Source organism: Stegostoma tigrinum, chromosome 20, assembly GCF_030684315.1.
Source record: "Stegostoma tigrinum isolate sSteTig4 chromosome 20, sSteTig4.hap1, whole genome shotgun sequence".
NCBI lineage: Eukaryota > Metazoa > Chordata > Chondrichthyes > Orectolobiformes > Stegostomatidae > Stegostoma > Stegostoma tigrinum.
In genome coordinates this window covers 36,134,868-36,156,890 of record NC_081373.1, presented here as the reverse complement: position 1 = coordinate 36,156,890, position 22,023 = coordinate 36,134,868, and the positions used below count along the sequence as shown (strand labels likewise).

Sequence of the window (22,023 nt, the reverse complement as noted above, 5' to 3'; positions counted from 1 at the left end):
GTATCAAAGAGATGCCATGATATTCCTGAGGGTTGGGAGGTGCCAAATGCCAATGTCTCTAGATGAGGAGGTTGTTTTCTCAATATTCTGCTTGCTTGGCAAATATGGTAAGATAGATAGCTAAATACTGATGAAGTAAGTTGGCCTGCCAACAACATGTTTAATATGCAATTATCCCCCTGAAGTGGGAACTCCCTGCTGCCGTTTGTGAAAAGCATAAAAGATCGAGCAAGATGCTTCTAATATCGAACTGGTTCTCATCAGACTTCTCACCCAATTTTGCCACCAACCTTGCCACAGCCCATGTCACACAGACTTCGACTATATTCCAGGTTTCACCTACTTTAGATAAATGTTACTTATTCCTAACTGGATCATAACCACAGTTGGGAGCCTGCTCTAGAATTGTAACATTAAGAATTAGATTTATACATCTAAACATAACATGGCACTTGAGAGAATGGTTTTCAATCAAACAATTTCTAATAAGTGAATTTTAGTTGGTTAAACATGATTGTGCACTTCAGGTAAAAACGTCTGATTATAACCTCCAGATTTTATCTTCCAAGCTATGTAGTATATGAAATATATATGATATTTGTATATAGACTTATTTTTAAAAGCAAATGATAATAAAATAGTAATATTATTTCAACACTCAAGGTGGAGCTATGGTGAATAATTATCAGACCAAATGTACATTAATAAGACTATGTTAATATCTTGAACTTGAGGCACAGGGTATCATTTTGAAATCCATAAATGACATAAAATTTTGAAGAGCATGAAACACCTAGGAGCATGGCAGTAGACTTCAAGAAGACACTGAAAGGCTGATGGGCCAGGAAAACAAATTCAAAGCAGTAGAATGTGAAAAGGAAGAATGTAGTAGGAAGAATGAGCTAAGCTGGACCAGAGATAGGTTCTTTATGTTCACAGATACAGCATTAGTGGCCTTAGAAGAACAAGTAAAAGGTAGTTTCTCTGCAGAGGTAAGGTATAATCATTTAAGGCAGTAGGAGCAGATAGCCACACAGTCCACGCTAGGAGTCTGGCTCCAAGAATCTGTTACAGTGCTGCAAAAATTTCAATCACCTCAAAAATGTGGTGAAGGGCTCTGAATACCTTCAAATGCCATTATTAATTAACTGAACCATAAACCTTCTGCAATGTTCTCATGCACACCAAGCCTCCATCACACAACAATCAGCAATCTGAAGATATAATGTGCCTAACATAAACATGGGCCTCCTCACCCTCACACTTATCACAGCTGCAAGTTTCATGCCAACATCTCACATCATCAATGTGCTTCCAGTGTCAGTAAATTATTTTGCACCACTGGCACATCTTATATTCTCTTGCAAGACAGGGCAGCATGTAACAGCAGACAACAGCAAAGAACCAGATGGGACAGACACAAGTCATGGATGCATGTCCTCTTAAAGAGAAGGGTTGCAAAACTTTGGGCCAGCAATAACTAAGTTGTTGCAGAGAACATCCAGATTAATTGTATATTCCTTGTATGGGCCTTCTCAACTCCCTATTCATTTTCTTCTTAAAATGAGATATGATGTATAAGTCCCATATGCTGTAACCATATTGTGTTCCACTCAAATCCTCCCAAAGCCAATCATTTCTTCTGAAATCACAGGAACTGTTGGCTAGCTGGCTAGTGGTGCTTAAGAATGAAGATCCAGAGGAACAGCATGGCACTCAAGAAGAAGCAGCCATTTGATCTCAAATGCACAACATCTAGTTTGCATCCAGCCACTGCACATATCACAGAGATAGATGAACACATTGGGGCTGGGCAGTCACTGGCTGGGAGACTGGGGAGTGTAATAAAACCAGGAAGGAAGACCAAAGATCCCCTGCAACCCATTTTCCCTGACCTAACGCCATCTATTCCAAAGCACTTTTGAAAAGGTGACACTGCAACAAAGTTTTCTCTGAAGGTATTATTTGAATTGGTGTGGTCTACTGTAAAATCTGTTTTAGACACTGAGTACAATATACACATAGAACAGCCACTTGAGCCTCCTTCGAAACTCCTTCGCAATTAACATGGGCCATACTGGAGGACAGTGCGAGCAGGTCTTCTCCCTTTTTTTGACTTTCTAGCTCATGTATATTTTAGTGATGCTAAGCGAAATTTATGGCCATGGCATACAAAAGAAAAGAGGTTATACTAAATCCATAAAAGCATTAGTTCAGCTCCAGCTAGAGAGCTGTGTAACATTCTCAGAACCATATTTTAGGAAGGATATAAAGGCTTTGGAAAGGATACAGAAGACATTTACTAGAATGATTCCAGGGCTGATGGATTGCAGTTACGTGGATAAACCGGAAAAGCTAAGATTGTTCTCTTTGGAGAAACGGGCAACATGAGATTTCACAGAGGCATCGAAAATCATCCAATGTTTGATTTAAATAAGTGTATTTTTTTTCTCTGTTACTGAAGGGTCAGCTATGAAAGGGAACAGGGTAAAGCTTTTGGCAGAAGAACCAGAGGCAATATGAGAGAAACTTCTTCTTTTGCATCAAGTGATTTGTCTTTGGCATGCCACAGTTCAAAAATATTGTTCAAGTATTTCTGAAATTCCCTTTTGAAGGAGAAATAAGTATCACTTTGATCTTAACTCTTTAATTTGTGACTTAACTGACTGCACACATTTCCTTTTGGCCTTTCTGCACATTTGCCAGATATAGTTCTCTCTTGCTGAGAGACAAAAATACAGACTAACTCATTGATTCTTCCTTTGACTCATAAATGAAACTTATTGTCTTTCCAGCAATCAGACTGCCTTTCTATTGACATGAAATTTTTCTTCTGAACTGATATCTGCTTCTCAACTCTGTCTTCCTGTAGTTATAGAAGTTTCACTTTGCAAAATTTAACAGTTAACTTGCAGGATTCTCATTAAATCAGTTAACTTAATGCTTTCTTGGAAATGATGTTTGTACTCATTGCTCAAAAATGGCTTTTTGTCCTCTGGAAAAAATACCACTTGTACAGGTCTGACAAATGAAGTCCACTTTTCTCGACTTTGCAATGATTGCACTATGAAGCTTTTTCATAGCTGCACTATTCTATGATTCCATAATTTTCCAATTAATTCCAAAACCATCTCAAAATTTATATCATTATATAGTGTGCTATTTTCAAAAACCTTACAAATATACTCACCAAAAAATTAAGATACAGCTGACAAAACTAAACACTTCACAGCGTGCAAAACAAATCAATCCATGAAAGACAGAATTTATAGCTGGTGCCCAAGTAGATAATTATCATATATCTGGCTACTAATGCAGAAATATTACCATAATCTAACTCATCATGCCCTTGCTTATTACTGCACAAGCAAACAGGGCAACAGTCTAGCTCCTCTGAACTTCCCCAGCTGGTTTCCCCAATCAATAACTATGAAAGGAAGATAACGATAAATTTGCTCACATGACATTCTTTCTTACTAACAGGAACATCTTATCGCTGCCAGGAAGAACACTGCTTCCAATGATTGCCTTCTGACACATCTAAATCTTATTGCTAATAATTGCTTGAATGATCATAATTGCATTCAGATCAATAATAGAAAATGGCAATAAAACGTAATGTTAAATTAATAAGTAACATTAATAATGAAAATGGTAAGACCACTCTTCGTCGGTTTTGCACTTGAGCATTACTCAGGTGCCTGGCACTAAGCAGGGATAGAGAGGAAAGAAGCTTGAAGCTTTGCATTGGCCTGGAATTATTAAAGTGAGCCAGATTAGATACAAACGCACAAACTAAATTTAAGAAAGGAAGGAGCAACAAAAAAGGCATTTGTCCTGTATTCCCACCGTGCCCGCCCCCCAACTCCTGCAGCACTAAACCATCACCAATAGTAAAAGACAAACAAAATTAAATCTTAGTCCTTGCACCATGCCTCCCTTTGGGACAAATTCAAAGAATTAGGCAGCAAAGGAAAACAGCATGCAAAAAGACATGTGACCCCTTTTTATGAGGCCATTCCTTTATATCTGAGATGCTGGAGGCTTCAATAGTGGATAGCACCCAAAGACATTGGAGTTAGCAAGTATTATTCTCAGGTCTACTGTAATTCAGTTTCCATCCATGTGTCTGGCATATGGCACCAAAGAGCAAAGGGTTTCACTGAGCTAACGTTAGCTTTCAAATGTGGAAAAATATCAGTTAACCCCAAGTGAGCGGGGGAGGATGGGGTGAAATGGGGAGAACTCTCCAATAGACTAGGCAAGCAAGAGCCTGATAAAATTATACTCATGAAAGTATACTCACAGAAAATGCTCCAGACACCACTATCATCATTCTTGGATAGATCCTGCCCTATTGACCAGACAGACAGACCTGGTGTGGTGGCACAGAGATGTACAACCAGGATGGAATTCCCTGGGAGCCCTCAATATTGACCCCAAACCCCATGACATTTTATGGCATCAAGTGAAACATCACCACTTCCTTTTTTGGGGCAATTAAGGATGGGCAATAAATACTCGCCTAAACTGTAATGTTAGCAACCATCCAAAACATAAGAAGAAAGTTCTCTGCTCTTACGCACACCACAACCACTTCTCAAGATTTAATGTTTTCTTTTCCTTCAAACTATAACAGAAGTTAGTTATCAGATACTATTGGGAATAGTACGGAATACTTGTGCTCCAGTATTAGCACACTTATTGCCAAGTTTGTTCCAGTAGAGCAATTCTGGCATCTACACAACAACATGGAACATTTACTAGGTAATGATCTGAACAAAATAAAAAGCAAGACAAATCCAACTTGGCCAATTACCACCCAAACAGTGTACTCTTGATTATCAGCAAAGTGTATTGTGAATACTAGTATTGAGCCACACTGAGAACTACCCTTTTCACTGACTCTCAGTTTAAGTTTGCCAACCAAGTCTCTGTTCATACACCCACCTCTGCTCTGTCTATAACAAGGTTTTATCCACTGCTTGAACTATGATTGTGTGTAAAAAGCAATTAGAAGGAGTCGGAGGTAACTTCCTTCACAAAAAGTGCAGTGATCCTTCAATAATCCTTAGCTTTTAAACCAGTTCTTTTCCCTATTCAGTCCACAATCAAAAATACAGGAATTTTTAAAAAAATGATCTTTACACCTCTGTCTCGCAGCATTGTATGGTGTCACTTCATTTCCATTAATTATGTTATTGCGAATTTTAGCTGTCTCTATTTTGACCTTTTATTTTGGACATTTGCAATAAAATCTCAGTTTAAGATAAAACTTCAGAGTGAGATTCATGAGATCCTGGTAATCGGCTTGCTTTATTTCAGAGAAATATACAATGGCCTGTCATACAGCATATATCTAATATTGAAAATACCTCTTGTAGCACCACCCACTGGAGTAACAGACACAGCAGACACTTAATGAGTTTCAACAAGATTCAAACCCACATATCAACTTTAACATAGAACAGATGGTACCTCAAAACAAAGACACTTGAACTCCAGTATGCTTATTTCTCCATATTTCTTCCCTCTTGTCCTGAGGGTACTGACTCTTGCTGTAGTATGGTTCAGTACGCTGTGGCAGTCAAGTGAGGAACCTTAATGAGTGCACTTAAGTCACTAGACATTGTGAAGGGCATCCTGGACAAGACCAAGATAGAAGCAGAAACTACTAGAGGAATTTAGCACTTTTGGAAGCATCAGTGAAGAGAAAAACAGAATGAAATCTTCAAGTCCAATCTGACTTCTTCTGAATAAGATAAATGACATTAAGCACGAAACAAACTGTTTCTCTCTCCACAGATACTGCCAGACCTACTGAATTTCTCCAGCAGTTTCTTCCTTTATGACAGATTTCCAGCATCCATAATATTTTGCTTTTGTTTTAATGGCCAGGATCTATTCTGCCTTAAGCCAGCTTCAACATTTGTTCACTCACCTTCAAAGTAATAATCTTTAAGGCCAATTTTTGTTTTAGCAAATGTTCTATTCATTTGTTCCTGGTGACTCTATTATTGCCCTTCTATTGATCATTCGAATATTGAGTTTGTAAAGTCATGTGAAGTAATTTAGTTATTTTCTGACGTAGTGCAATAAAACAAAAAGACTTGAAAACATTTGAAAATGGGACTCTGTGGTTAGCATTGCTGTCTCTCAGCATCAGGAAGCTGGGCTCAATTCTGGTCTTGGATAAATGCAGTTGTGGAGTTTGCACATTGTCTCTATGTTTGTGTGGGCTTCCTATCACAAAAATGTGTAGGCTAGGCTGTGCTAATTTGTCCATAGTGTCCAGGGATTCATAAATTAGGTTGATTAGCCATGGGAGATGCAAAATTATATGTATAGAGTAAGGGGTAGGATGCTTTTCAGAGGGTCAGTGTGAACTTAATGAGCTGAATGGCCTGCTTCTGTACTGTAGGGATTCTATGACAGATGATAATATAATTCTGAATTAGATTGTAATTTACAAAATTACAAAAGCAAATATGAGAAGGAAAGAGACAGTATCAGAAATCCATAAGGTTCTTATAAGCAATTGAAAAATAACAAGGTGGTAAAAAGGTGTAGGGTCATAAAGGGACCTTAAAGGAGATTGAAGCACAGAAGACAAGGTCATAGTTATGATACTAAATGAACATTTTGCATCAGTCTTTACCAAAGCATATGGTATTACCATCATAACTAAACATTAGGTAGTTCAGATCTGAGGAGGGCTTAAAATTGATAAGGAGAAGATATTAAATAGGTTGTCTGGATTCAAAGTTGATAAAGTACCAGGACTACACAGGGTGCCATCCAAGGATGCAGAAGAAAGAGACAGTGGAAAATTCACAGACACTCATCATTGTTTTCCAGTCTTTCTTTATTTAATGAGTGGTGCCAAAATGCAGGAGAATTTGAAATGTTAGGTCCTTGTTTGAAAAAAAATGTATAAGGATGCATACAGCAACTACAGGCCATTCAGTTAAATCATGTTAGTGAACATGTCTTTAAAACAATTATGTCACAATTTAAGTCAGAGATAATGGGAACTGCAGAAGCTGGAGAATCCAAGACAACAAAGTGTGGAGCTGGATGAACACAGCAGGCCAAGCAGCTTCTTACAAGCACAAAAGCTGACATTTCAGGCCTAGACCATTCATCAGCTTTTCTGATGAAGGGTCTAGGCCTGAAATGTCGGCTTTCCTGCTCCTAAGATGCTGCTTGGCCTGCTGTGTTCATCCAGCCTCACACTTTGTTATGTCACAATTTAGGATTGGGGCAGCATGGTGGCTCAGTGGTTAGCACTGTTGTCTCATAGTTGCAGGGACCCAGGATCAATTCCAGCCTCAGGCAACTGTCTGTGTGGAGTTTGCATGTTCTCCCCGTGTTAGCATAAGCTTCCTCCGGGTGCTCTGGTTTCCTCCCACAGTCCAAAGAAGTGCAGGTTAGGTGGATTGGCCATGGCTATATTGTCCATAGTGTTCAGGGATGTGTAGATTATGTGGGTTATATGGGTCTGGGTGGGATGCTCTGAGATTCGGTATGGACTTGTTGAGCCGAAGGGCCTGTTTTCACACTGTAGGGATTCTGTGATTCCCTGGTACTTATTTTAAGAAACCATGGTGTTGAGCATCATACATTAGCAAGGATAAAAGACTGTCTAAATAAAAGGAGACAGAGTTGGGATTAGGGAAGCTGTTACAGGATGTTAGTGCAATGAATTGCGGGTCATAGGGATCAATACTAGGACAACAAGTATTTACAATAAATATTACTTGACACAGAGTCTGGAGAGGGATACAGATAGGTTAAGTGAGTGGGCAAAAGCTTGGTAACTAGAATATACTGGGGGAAACTTTGAGGTTATGCACTTTGGGAGGGAGAACAGAAGAACTGAATATTATTTGTAGGAAAAAAGAATGTAGAAAGCTAACGTACAGAGGGATTTAAGAGTCTTTGTGCATGAGTCAGAAGGAGCTAGCTTGCAAGGTCAGTAAGTAATCAGGAAGACAAATGGAACGTGGGCCTTTATTTCAAAAGAAACTGGAGTATAATAATAGGAAAGTTTTAATAAAACTTCAAGAGACTAGTCAGGACACAGCTGGAATACTATGACCAGTTTTGCTACCCTTATCTAACAGAAAATATATTGACTTTAGAAGCAATCCAGAGAAAATTCACTTGGTTGATCCTAGGTATGGGGGAATGTGTTGTGAGGATAGAGTGAGCAGGTTGGGCTTGTAGTAATTGGAGTTTTGAAGAATTAGAAACAACCTTACTGAAACATATAAATTTTTTCGGCAGTTGAACAGAGTAGATGTAGTAAAGTTGTTTCCCTTTCTGTGAAGTCTACGACTGGGATATTTGACAGATTTATTAGAATTCTTTGGGGAGGTAATAAGCGGGGTAAACAGTAGATATAATACATTTGATTTTCTAAAAGATATTCAACAAAGCACTATGCGTAAGGCTACTTAATAAGATCAGAGTCCATGCTGTTGGGAATAGTATATTAGCACGAATAGAAGATTAGCTAACTAACAGAAGACAGAATAGGGTTAGTGGGGCATTTTCAGAAAGGAACCTGTAACTAGTTGGGGGACACAGGGTCAGGGCTAGTGCCTTAATTATTTACAATAGCTTTCACAACATGAAAGAGGGAAGTGAATGTATTATTGACAAATTTGCAGGTGACACAAAAATAGGCAAGTGATAACAATGAGACATGGAATCTATAAAGGGATATAGATGGGTTAAATGAGTAGACAAAAACTTGGCATATGGCATAAAATATGGAAACATGTGAGGAGAGTCTAGGACCAGAGGGCATAATCCCAGGGCAAGGGTCAACCATTTAGGATAGTGATGAGGAGGAATTTCTTCTCTCAGAGGGTGGTGAATCTCTCAAACTCTTTACTGCAGAGAGTTGGCTTGCTTGGGTAGTTAAGAATATTCAAGCTTGAAGTAGGCAGCTTTATTTTATCAGTAAAGGAATGAGAAAAAGGTAGGAAGGTAATGTTGAGGATGATCGGATCAGCCATGATGGAGTAGACACAATGGGCTGAATGCTCTACATCTGTGTCTCTGTCTCACGGTCTTTTGTTGTGATTAAACATTTCTTTGTAGAATTAATTTATGCTGTATGTATTATAATGCCACATCATTTGTGAATAACTGGTTTATAATACCAAAGGGCACTTGTGACACAGTAATAGCATCTCAACCAGGAGGTCTGGGTTCAAGTCTTACGTGTACCAGAGATGAATAATAACAGCTCTAAAGAGGTTGATTAGAAAACGTCAATGAGTCAAAATCTTTACATTCACAAAAACTCCAATCCAAAAATTAATCCTGCTTCAGCTGGAAATTATGCTTGGTCTTGATGACACAGGAGCAGTGTGCTCTACTTATTAATTTGCTGTCTCATTGCTCATAACAAAAAGGCTCAAAAGGCTCAAGACAATATTGGGACCTAACAGGATACATACGTTAGAATGCAGATAAATCCTGGAGGTCTGAGGTAATTCCAATAGCATAAGAAGTAATTCTAGTTCAAGATTTTCTGTTTGTTGTCCCAGGCATGATATACATAATATTATAGTTTGTGAGTCCTAACTTCATTTGCCTTTGACAGTGACTTCATGTCAGAAGTGATCTAAAATAAGAACACTATAAAACACCTGGAGTAATGCACTGAAAAATAACAGCTTAGTTTTGTGCGATGCTGTGGCCGTTTCCCTCAAAAGAAGACCTTGAAGAACTTGAAATCAAGAAGCCTCTGTGACAAGTGCTGATTCATGTCAGCATCTCATGGCCTGATCCAAATCAGTTTCTTTAGGACTCGAATGAGATGTGGAAAAGGACACTTTGCTCTTTTTCAATAATAACAAGTTCCACAGGCAAATTAAGTGTGTCATATATAAGACCTGCCAACACAAACTTCTGTGACAAAGTCGATTATTTATGGTCCTGGGTTTAAAAAAAACTATATGTTGATTTGATTTTGGTTGAACCCAATAGCATTCTTCATTGTCACTGTGGATGGCAGCTTTTAATTGGTTGACCCAAGTTATTTGTTATCAGACACTTCATCTTCAGTATCTAGCTTATCAGATGTAGCAGGCTACAAGGCAAACAATGGTTTATTTTTGTCAATATGCTACTAATAAGAAATCGCAACATTTCATGCCAATTCAGAATATGGATAAAATGCTGAACAGTTTTCATAAAACACTCACTTGCTAACAGATAATATAAATGGAAAAATAATGATGCACATAAGTAAGGAGCATTGGTAAGCAATTATATAAACACAATTTCTATTGGACATTTGTAAAGACCTCACAAAGATCAACAAAATACTTGGTAGTTATCTTAATTTCTTTTGTGCCAGGAATCACAGCAAAGACAACAGCGAGGCCTATAGCACCCACCACTATTCATGAACAAATCAAATAGCAACTTTAGGCAAGCAAAGAGGCTTAGTCAAACATCCCAAAATATGGAAAGTACGTGACATGCTGCTCCTCTGTAAGCTTTGTATTAACAGCATCACGTCATCTCCTTCCTGACTCCATTGTGCTCAAGGAAACGAAGTTTCTGTGTTTCCATGTAGATATGCACTAAACTCATCTTAGAAACTTAGAGCTTCTGCATTTCAGCTCACGTACAACTTGTAACATTTGAAATGTCTCAACCACTGTCAAACCAGCTATGAATATAGTGCTTAATTCTGAAGATTAACAGTTAGAAGTGTAGAATCTCTTATCTATCTCTCAATGCACATTGTAAGAAAATGACACATTAGGTGACAATTATCACATTGCTGTTTGTGGGATTTTGCTGACAGCAAATTAGTCACTGCATTTGCCACATAACAAGAGTGACAATATTTAAAATGCTCTTCATTGGCTGTAAAATACTTTGAGACATTCAGTGTTGATATAAATTGCTACATAAGTGAAAGTTTTTATTCATTCCTTTAGTTTTTAATTGTTGAGATTTTAAAAAGATAAAACTTTAACTTTGAAATTTTAATGTTTTACTTGTGTCTTTTCTTTCCATCTATATCTCTTAATCCAATTTTCCTCTCCTTTTGCCCCTGCTGCATCTTATTTGACATTGAGTTCATTCAGTCTAATTTACATTTTTTTTCTCTACACGTACAGATTTAAATTCACAATCCTTCACCCTAACAGATGCAAACTACATTCATTCAGGTCTCAGATGCCTGGTTTTCCTCAGTGTGAAATTCTCAAACTCCATTTGCAGAAAGTTGTTATTAAGAAAAAAGAAATTTAAATGTAGAAAGGCAAGTCTCACTGATGGCAGATATTTTTAGATGTTCCTATGGAGCAGCGTTTGATTAGCTTTCTCGAACTTAAACAGCCAAATTGTTTCATTCTATCGGTAATACATACTTTTCATAAACACAAGCAGAAATTGCTGGAAAAACTTAGCAGGTCTGACAGCATCTGTGGAGAAAAATCAGAGTTAACCTTTTGGGTCCAGTGACATTTCCTCAGAACTCAGGATTTCTTTTTGAATTACTCAGTTCTGAGGAAGGGTCCCTGGACCCGAAACATTAACTCTGATTTCCCTCCACAGATGCTGCCAAACCTGCTCAGATTTTCCAGCAACTTCTGCTTTTGTTTATGACTGCCAGGTTCTTTCCATTTTTATTCTTCATAAATCCCAGAATTAACAGCAGGAGGGGTTCTTGTGGTACAGTGATAGTGTCCCTATCTCTGAGCTCGGAGGTTCTTGGTTTAAGTTCCACTTGCTCTGGAGATGTGTAATAGCATTTCTGAACAGGTTGATTTGAAAATACCTAGAATTAACACCAGAAGCCATGCACCATTCATATGGGCAGAAAAATTCTCTCAGAGGTTTAGAGGAGGTCCATGTGGAAGATTAATAGCACTCATTTCTGCCTATAGACCATGAGAGTTAGAGGCTTACAACATCCAGGAAAAATACATTTTGTCTGTAAGCAATCAGCAAAATGTTGTCCATTTATTAATGTTACACTGCTAAGTTGTATTGGATTCTGTTTTGCAATCATAGGTATTTTGCTGTCTGGAGATAAAAGCAGTCATCACATTTAAATGGAAAACATCTGGAAACAGATGAGAGCTATCAGAATTGACCATCCTTTCAAGTGACACACAGCCATATAACATTTATTCTGAAAATGAAATTTGGAGAAGAGACACACAAATTGATACGTGTTAACTTACTTGGAAGATGTGTTGTTACGAATGGTATTTTGATTGGAGACAGCGTCAGTAGATAGGGTTGTGTATTTGCAGGAGGAAGATCCTGGTTTTTTTCTGTTTCAACTGTAACCATTGCTGCTGCTGCTGCTGCTGCTGTAGCTAATACAACAGCCTGGTTATTGGTAACCCATTTAAAAGTTGATTCACAATCACCTGAGAATAAACCAAACACACACTACATTATGATGAATATATCAAAAGTTCATGTTAAAACTTAATATCTGCATAGATCTGAAGGTTACCTTAACAAGTGCAAATTCACTGTTGTTTAAGTTTTCTAACTGTCTACAAATAAAACATTAATATATTTATTTTCCTTGCTGAACAATGGTGCTGTTGCACACACCAGCCAAAACAAAGCAAATTGCACATAATGTTACACAGATAAAAAAAAAATTGCTGGGTATGTTATTTACTTCTGTCCAATCATTATGGTGCTGAGTTCATAAGAACCTGAGATCAAGTAGAATCGACCATATAGCCTACTGAGTCTGCACCACCTTCCAATAGAATCTACACAAACTTTTATATCAACTCCATTTTCCTGTCTATCCCCAAATCCCTTGACTCTATTATTGGCCACAAATCATCAAACTTAATTTTAAAAATCCCAGAGAGTACACAGGTCTTCTATGTAAAGAATTACAAAGTTTCTCAACTCTCTTGATTGAAGTAAATTCATAACTCAATTCCAAATGTCTTATACTCAGGCTATGATCAAGAGTTTTAGACCCCAGCAAACAGAAAACCCCTCTGCAGTCACACAAATAATGTTATATGTTTTGATGAGATCATCTCTCATTATTCCAAACTCCAGAGAATGTTGGCCCATTCTACTCAGGCATTACTCCTAAAACTCACATTCCATAAATAAATGAACACTAAATCTACCTGCTCTCAGCCTTACATACCCTTCTTTAGAAAGGGCCTTGTGGTGCAATGGTAGTGACTCTACCTCTAGGCCAGAAGTTCCAGATTTAAGACCCGCTTGTCCTAAAGGTGTGACATAACATGTCCACTTAAAATGACAATCCTGCTTTGGATAATCAAACCAACACACTTCACAGTACTTCAGGGACAGGATTTTTCAGATGACAGGCTTTTCCCACCTCACCATCTGAATAGTCATCAGAGAACATATTCCACTAATCACAGCATCCCATAGTTTCTTTTTAAACTCTGGGAGCATTAAATAGGTGAGTATTTACTCTGCCATGGGACTCACCTCAGAGAGCTGCTCTCCCATTCCAGTGGCAGCAGTAACCAGAAATGAATCCAAGTCCCAGCGCGTGGGACCAGGTAGGTATCTGGGGGCCTTGGGAGCGGCTGGGTACTTGGATAGAAAGACCAGAAAGGAGGAAGTGCCTATGGAGAGCATTGTGAAAAGAGTGCCCTTGAAAGTGGCGCTCCTTTCCAACTGTGGTCTAACCAGGTGACCTTCTAAGCGTACCCCCTGCCGCCAAAATTCCCCTCATCAAACTCAAAATTGAGGTTGAGGAAGCACAGTTCTTAACCATTTATTGAGCAAAGGCAGGCAGTCTGTCTTAGGCCAGACCCACTTCATATTAAAACTGAAGACAGGTTGTGGATGCTAGTGGGAGCATGGTTGGAAGATCACCTAGGGAATTGTGTCTCTTCCCTGCCTGAAAAGAATGCAGTAAAATTCTCCCATCGATGTAGTTTTATTAAATCCCTGCATAAATGCAGAAAAAACTTGCACTAAAGGTTAAGATAAAACCTAAAGGAGCAGGAAAGATGATGTTTCATGTCTGGGCCCTTCTTTCCTGCTCCTCTGATGCTGCCTGGCCTGCTACGCTCATCCAGCTCTACACCTTGTTATCTTAGACTCCAGCATGAGCAGTTCTTACTATCTCCAAGGTTAATATGCTATTTATTTTCCAAATTGATTGATGTGCCAGCAAGTTAATTGTGTGAGATCTTCATACATAGATTCCTAAATTCCTAGGAACATCAATACTAACTAGTCTTTCACTATCTAAAAAAATTACTGCTTTTGTAGTTCATCCTAGCAATGTGAATAATTTTGTTGACAGCTCAATATTCACTTGCAACCTCTTTTTGCCCTCTTTGCAAATTACTTTCCAACTTAGGTACTTTATTAACTGACATCAACACATTACACCCAGTCCCTGCATTGAGTGTGCTGATAAGCATCTGAGGGTCAAGAAGTTCTTCTTACAGTTCTCCTCTATTGCATCCCACCATTCTGAAAATCTTTCCACCTTGCTGGTTAAACCTTCAAAAATCTCTAATAGACTTATTACAAAATTAACTTGACCAAACTTTATACTATGACTTTTCTAAGTGGACCTAAATCAATAGATTGAAGTATTTTATCAACTGCTGGTGCTTGGCTAACTGGCCTTTAGCGCCCTAGTTTTTCTTTCTCATTTTTGAGAATAGCTTAGCTGTTTCCCAATCCACAGCAAATATTCTGGGATCCACAAATACTGAAAGTTCAAAAACCAATATAGCTACATTCAGTACAGCATCGCTTAGAATTCTAGGATGTGGGCTATTAGACCCATGAGATTGTTCACTTTTATTCCTGTTAATTTCTGCATTACCAGTTTTTACAAATTATTTTAAGTTCCTCATTAGATCATTCTTAGAACATAGAACATAGAACATTACAGCACAGTACAGGCCCTTCGGCCCTCGATGTTGTGCCGACCTGTCATACCGATCTCAAGTCCATCTAACCTACACTATTCCATGTACGTCCAAATGCTTGTCCAATGACGACTTAAATGTACCTAAAGTTGGCAAATCTACTACCGTTGCAGGCAAAGAGTTCCATTCCCTTATTACTCTCTGAGTAAAGAAACTACCTCTGACATCTGTCCTATATCTTTCACCCCTCAATTTAAAGCCATGCCCCCTCGTGCTCACCATCACCATCCTAGGAAAAAGGCTCTCCCCATCTAACCCTCTGATTATTTTATGTTTCAATTAAGTCACCTCTCAACCTTCTTCTCTCTAATGAAAACAGCCTCAAGTCCCTCAGCCTTTCAGCTTAAGACCTTCCCGCCATACCAGGCAACATCCCAGTAAATCTCCTCTGCACCCTTTCCAAAGCTTCCACATCCTTCTTATAATGCGGTGACCAGAACTATACACAATACTCCAAGTGCGGCCGCACCAGAGTTTTGTACAGCTTCACCATAACCTCTTGGTTCCGGAACTCGATCCCTCTATTAATCAAAGCTAAAACACTGTATGCCTTCTTAACAGCCCTGTCAACCTGGGTGGCAACTTTCAAGGATCTGTGTACATGGACACCGAGATCTCTCTGCTCATCTACACTGCTAAGAATCTTGCCATTAGCCCTGTACTTTGTCTTCTGGTTACTCCTACCAAAGTGCATCACCTCACACTTGTCTGCATTAAACTCCATTTGCCACCTCTCAGCCCAGCTCTGCAGCTTATCTATGTCTCTCTGCAACCTACAGCATCCTTCGTCACTATCCACAACTCCACCGACCTTAGTGTCGTCTGCAAATTTACTAACCCATCCTTCTACGCCCTCATCCAGGTCATTTATAAACATGACAAACAGCAGTGGACCCAACACCGACCCTTGTGGTACACCACGAGTAATTGGTCTCCAGGATGAACATTTCCCAACAACTACCACCCTCTGTCTTCTTTCAGCAAGCCAATTTCCGATCCAAACTGCTAAATCTCCCACAATTCCATTCCTCCGCATTTTGTACAATAGCCTATTGTGGGGAACCTTATCGAACACCTTGCTGAAATCCATATACACTACACCAACCGGTTTACTCTCATCTACCTGTTTGGTCACCTTCTCAAAGAACTCAGTAAGGTTTGTGAGGCACGACCTTCCCTTCACAAAACCGTGCTGACTATCCCTAATCAATTTATTCTTTTCCAGATGATTATAAATCCTATCCCTTATAACCTTTTCCAACAGTTTACCAACAACTGAAGTAAGGCTCACTGGTCTATAAGTACCAGGGTTGTCTCTACTCCCCTTCTTGAACAGGGGAACCACATTTGCTATCCCTTCTTCTTCACACTTTCAGTAGGGTAGATTCTTTGTTTATTTTATTGTTGAATAACTTTTCCATTTCCTTTTTCCCCACCAGTAGTTTATCCATCACTGCCTCTAAAGGCCAACAGGAACTTTGAAAATAGGAGCAGTAATATATTTAGCCCATTGAGCCCACTGCATCATTAAACTAGATCATTAATTCCTGAAATACTACCATCAGCCTATCATGGCCACTTTGCTTTTCATACCTTTGTAGCTCCCTTTGTTTAAATTTAAAGAACTTTGTTCCAAATTACTTTCAGATTTATTGCTACATTCTATCACGTCATGATCACTTTCCCCAAGGGGTAATTTACAACAAGATTATTAATCAGCTAATCCTAATGGCACAATACTAGATCTAAAATAGCCTATTTTCAGTTACTTCTTCATTATGCAATTTAAGAAAACATTCAAGTATACATGCCAGGATTCCATCCTCCACAGCATTACTGTTAATAAGGTTTACACAGCCCTCATGTAGACTGAAGTCATCCATGTTTGCTTCATTGCCCTTGTCACATGAATTTTTAAGTTCTTGGTTTACACTGTGCCCCAAATTACCCATGTTGACTTCTGAAAATCTCTTCCATTTATTCAAATGTATAAAAACAATGGTTTTACATTTCTTGCTCAGTATTCCCATTCTGTGTTCTTCAATTTTTTGTCCTTTTCTAAGTGTTAAAACTCTCCCAACATTTAGACTTAGTACTCCTTGTTTTGAAATGTTGCATGCCTCTTTTTATAATTCCAATATTTAATGTCAACGGAACACTCAAGTTATTGTTACCAATCTGTCTGCTTCAGTAGATTAAAATGAGGTTGTCGGCTTAAAAAGGATCAGCAAAGCAAAAGTGCCCTAATTTCCAACTATTCAGTCAACTTCTTTACCATATAAATATCTGTCAAAGTTCTATCAAACTTGAAAATAAAACACTCCCAAAGGTCTTACATAAAAAGAACACATAATTTTATGAAAAAATACATTACAGCTTTGTGTGGAGATCTGCTAATGTCCTTCTGAAATTCTGAAGAATTACGCACTGCAATTGAAGATTTATCCGACTATAGAAAAGCAATTTAATGTTTTATTATATTTACAACCACGGATAACAAAGGATGAAGTGGACTTATAATAAACTTGATAGAAAAATAAAATTGGATTCTTTTTCCACAATTTAAAGCAAGTTGTAAAAGATATTGGATAATTAAGCTATGCAGTGAGAGTCATTGAACTTTACCTTATAAAAAGTATAACAAAGGGCTGGGACATCGAAATATTCTTTACTCTGCAGTAACAGATACTAGACAAGTTGTATAGCTGACTTCCCGCAATCTCTCCAAGTCATAGCTAGGAAACAAGTCTGTGAAGAACTAGCCAGCTATAAGCATGCCATCCCCACCATTTACCTTGTGAATAAAACTGTAGAGCTTATTTCTTATTCCAGTCTCAAGTTTATATCAATGGTAAGGAAAATAATGAATTCAGAAGTAGAACATCTAGAAACAAAAAAAAAATCCAATGACCAGTCAGCATGGATTTCAAAAGGAAAAATCTAATTTGCCCAATTTTATTGATTTTTTTAAGGGGGTAATAGAGTAACAATGGCAATGCAATGGATGCATTTTTTCTGAATTTCCAACATGTCTTCAGTAAGGTGTTCCATGATTGACTAATGAATAAGATCAAGGAATGTGGTCTCAGTCAGCAAGTACAAGAATAGATTCCTAGCAAGCCTTAAGAAGAAAAGCAGATAGCAGGAATGAAAGATAGTTTTGCAGAGTGGTAGAAGTTGGCTGTGGTCTTGCGCAAGGATCAGTGCTAGGACCATGGTATTCACAATTTACAGGAATTATTTACATCTTAGAATCACCAACACAAGTTCTAAATTTACAGATGATACTATTGGAAGGATTTTCAATAAAGGTGACTAACACAAATTACAGATGGGCATTAAAAAAAACCTTGCAGAATGGGAAAATAATTGCCAAGTGAATTTCAATATGGATATATGGTTATATGTGATTAGAAGTCAGAAGTTGTGGTGGGATAGAGGAACAAGGAGGTCCCAGATTACAATCACTAGTTGTTACACCACATATGCACATTACACAAAAAATGCTCTAGGCTTTATTTTTCAATGAATAGTATTGCAAAGTGAGTGAAAAACCTGTATTAAACCCTAGTTAGATTGCACTTAAAATACTGCGTGTACTTCCTAGCGCTGGATAGCCAAAAGGTGTAAAAGGACTGGGAAGGCAGCATAGAAGGCTTCCAAGGAGAAAACCACAAATGCATTGACAAACACATTAGGGAAGGAATAACAAGCTTGTCGCTTTCTTTGAAAACTCAAAGACAGGGCACATTAAATATATACTGCATCTTTTCTTTTCATAGAAGTGCACTGTTCTCTAAAACTGTACTTTCTTTGAGTGCGCTAGGATGCAATGAGATGAACAAACCCTTTTTCTTTGTTTAAACCAACAAAATGCTGGCTGCAAGTGCCTGCCTTGACTTGATTGAGGACAAAAAGCCCTTCAGACTTTGAGACATAGCCAATCAGGTGATGCGCGTGCAGTGTATTTGCCACATACACAGCTGAGGCATGATGTAAGTGGCTGTCACTTGGAGCCATAGAACAACATATCCACTCCATTGACTGATGACCACTGACAACCATGAGAAGCTGGCAGGCTTTATGTGTGTGCAGGCAGTCAAGACAAGATTGAAGTACCATGAGAGATTGCAAGAACTGCAGATGCTGGAGTCAGACATAATACAGTGTGGAGCTGGAGGAACACAGCAGGCCAGGCACCACAGAGGAACTGGAAAGTTGATGTTTCAGGTTGGACCCCTCTTCAGAAATACTAGCTGAGGGGACAAATTGCAGACAGGCAAGTGAAGGTAAGGCAGGAGTGCTGTAGGCATCGAAGTAGGCACAAAGTGTCTGAGCGGTAAGAGAGCGAACAAGAAGCCCCGAGATGCATCCTGGTCCAAACCTCTAGTTGGGTGTCTGTCTCTGTGTGTAAACTGTCCTTACAGCAGCATTCCAATGAAAAGCACTGGTGCATTCCCAAATGCAACATTGAAGTGGAGAAGCATGGTGTGAGTGGATCAGAAATATAGCACGATAGTGCAATGTGTCTGGTATGAGTCAGAGATGCCAATGAGCATGGATAAGGGTGTAAGACCTGAGACTTTGGTGTAAAGTAAGATGGAAGTCCAGAGGAGTGGGAGTTGCCAAGTAAGTGTTCCAACTTTTATGTCGGGAATTCTTGGCATCTAATTTTTATCTGGTAAATGGGAGACTGCATTGTAATGACTTGAGATTATGTGGTAATGAACGCGATAATAAGTGATAATTCATGCAAATAAGCCTCTCAACACTCATTAGCAAGATTATGAACGTGACACATAACACTTGGTTGGATATTGGAACTTTTTGGTCTTGACATCAAGAAGGTCCTCACTTAAAACTGCATCAAATTTTCCAAACTTTCTTGACATTGCCTGTGTCATTCAGGGCTGGGAAGATTCCTGTAGTCTTGGTTCTGTGCTTACTGGCTATTACTATTACATTATACCTACATAACTGACAGGTTGAACACATTGTGCAGACTCCATTGTACTGGTAAGGAAATGATTAAAGCAAAGGGCATTATACAGGACAGTCACATGTAATGTGACTGTTTTAAAGGTATGTTGCCTGTTTGGTATAGAAATTATGCTATAATAAAAACCACATATCCCTTAAATAATACAAAGCCACTTCTAATAAACAAGCACAAGGATGATGAGGTAAGAAGTCTGCCCTTGAGATTAAGGCCATATTTGACTAAATGGTCATCAAGCATCCTGGCAAAATTGGAGTTAATAAAAATCAGGGGAAAACACTCTAGTGATTGGAGTCATACCTAAGAAAATCAATATGCTTGTTGGAGATCAGTCATCTCACCTCCAGGATATTAAAAAGCATATAACCATAGCATCCCTGCAGCAGAGAAACAGGCAATTTGGCCTATCAAGTCAGCACAGAACGTCTGAACAGCATCCCACCCAGATCCACCCCTGTTCCTGTAACCCCGAATATCCCATGGCTAAACCACCTAATCTACACATCCCTGGACACTATGGGTGATTTAAAAAGGCCAATCCATCTAACCTGCATATCTTTGGTCTAAGGGAGGGAACTAGTACACCCAGAGAAAACCTACAGACACAGTGAGAACATGCAAACTCCAGTTAGCCACGGATAGAATCAAGCCCTTATCCCTGGACTGTGAGACAGCACTGCTAATACTGAGCCATTGTAGTGCCCTGAAATCTCTGCATGAATTCCTCAGGGTAGTTACCCAGACTCAATCATCTTCAGCTGCTTAATGAATGCCTTTCCCTCCATCATAAGATCAGAAATGGGGACGTTTGTTGTTGATTGTATAATGTTCTGAATTATTGGTCAATCTTTAGATCCTGAAGTAGTCCATGTCCAAACATAGCAAGAATATCCGGGCTTTAGCTGACAAGTGACAAGTAACATCCTAACTACACAAATACCAGGCAATGACCATCTCAAATGAGAGAGAATCTAACCAGTATGCTTTGATATTCAATGACATTGCCATTACTGAATGCTCTATTTTCAACATACTGGGGGGTTATCATTAACCAAAAATTGAAAGGGATTAGCATTATAATACAGTGGTTACAAGTGCAGGTCAGGGGCTAAGAATATTGCATTGAATAATTCAACTCATGACTCCCCAAAGCCATTCTACCTTCCACAAGGCATATCAGGATTGCAATGGAATACTCCTCTTGTCCGGGTGAGTACAGCCCCAAAAACTCTTAAAAAGCTTAATACAATTCAGGACAAGAAGTCTACTTGATCAGAACATCCAAAAACGTACATTCCTTCCACCACTGATAGACAGCAGCAGTGTATACCATCTACAACAGACACTGCGGAAATTCTCCAAAGATACTTGGGGAGCTCTTACGAATCCACGATCCTTACCCCTACAAAGACAAGGGCAACAGATACATGGGAACACCACCAAGTTCCCCTCCAAGCCACAAACCACTCTGACTTGCAAACATATTGCAGTTCCCTAATTGTGGCTGGAACAAAATCCTGACATTGCCCCTCCTTCATGGTATTGTGGATCTACCTACAGCATACGGACTGCAGCGGTTCAAGAAGGCAGTTCACCACCATCTTCTCAAGGGCAACTAGGGATGGGCAACAAATGCTGGTCCAACCTGTGGCACTCATGTCTATTGACAGAATAACAACAGAAAATATATTGTTATTAGAGAGATAGATTATCTGTACACACTAAGATAACACATCAGCAGGTGTATACCATGAGCAGATCTTATATGAATACACCTATGACAAATTGGCTTTGCATCCTCACCCAGTGTTGTTTGTCTGTCATTGCGGATAAATGGATCTTACTTATCTTAGATGTGTGGTTGTTTTGTTGTGCAATTTCTTCAGCGTCCAAGTGGTTATACGGTGTGACAGGTGGTTGATTGTGTACAGTTCACACATCACCTAAATCTTCACAGAATTTGACATCATCAGACAATCTAGAATGACACAACATGTCTCTTTCCATGCACCCACGTTTGTATGAAAATGTCAAACTCTTATGCTTTGCCCAGTTTCCGGTTGAAGT

The 22,023-nt window shown here is 38.8% G+C and overlaps 1 protein-coding gene across 2 annotated transcripts in view; it reads right to left on the bottom strand.

Annotated features, from left to right (window-relative positions):
- Positions 1–22,023, bottom strand: part of tcerg1l (transcription elongation regulator 1 like) — a 624,439-nt gene that overhangs the window by 519,637 nt on the left and 82,779 nt on the right. For both annotated transcript variants that reach the window (XM_059653101.1, XM_059653102.1), the window contains exon 5: positions 12,225–12,416. In XM_059653101.1, the coding sequence (XP_059509084.1) occupies positions 12,225–12,416 (192 nt within the window). The remainder of the gene's footprint in view (positions 1–12,224; positions 12,417–22,023) is intronic.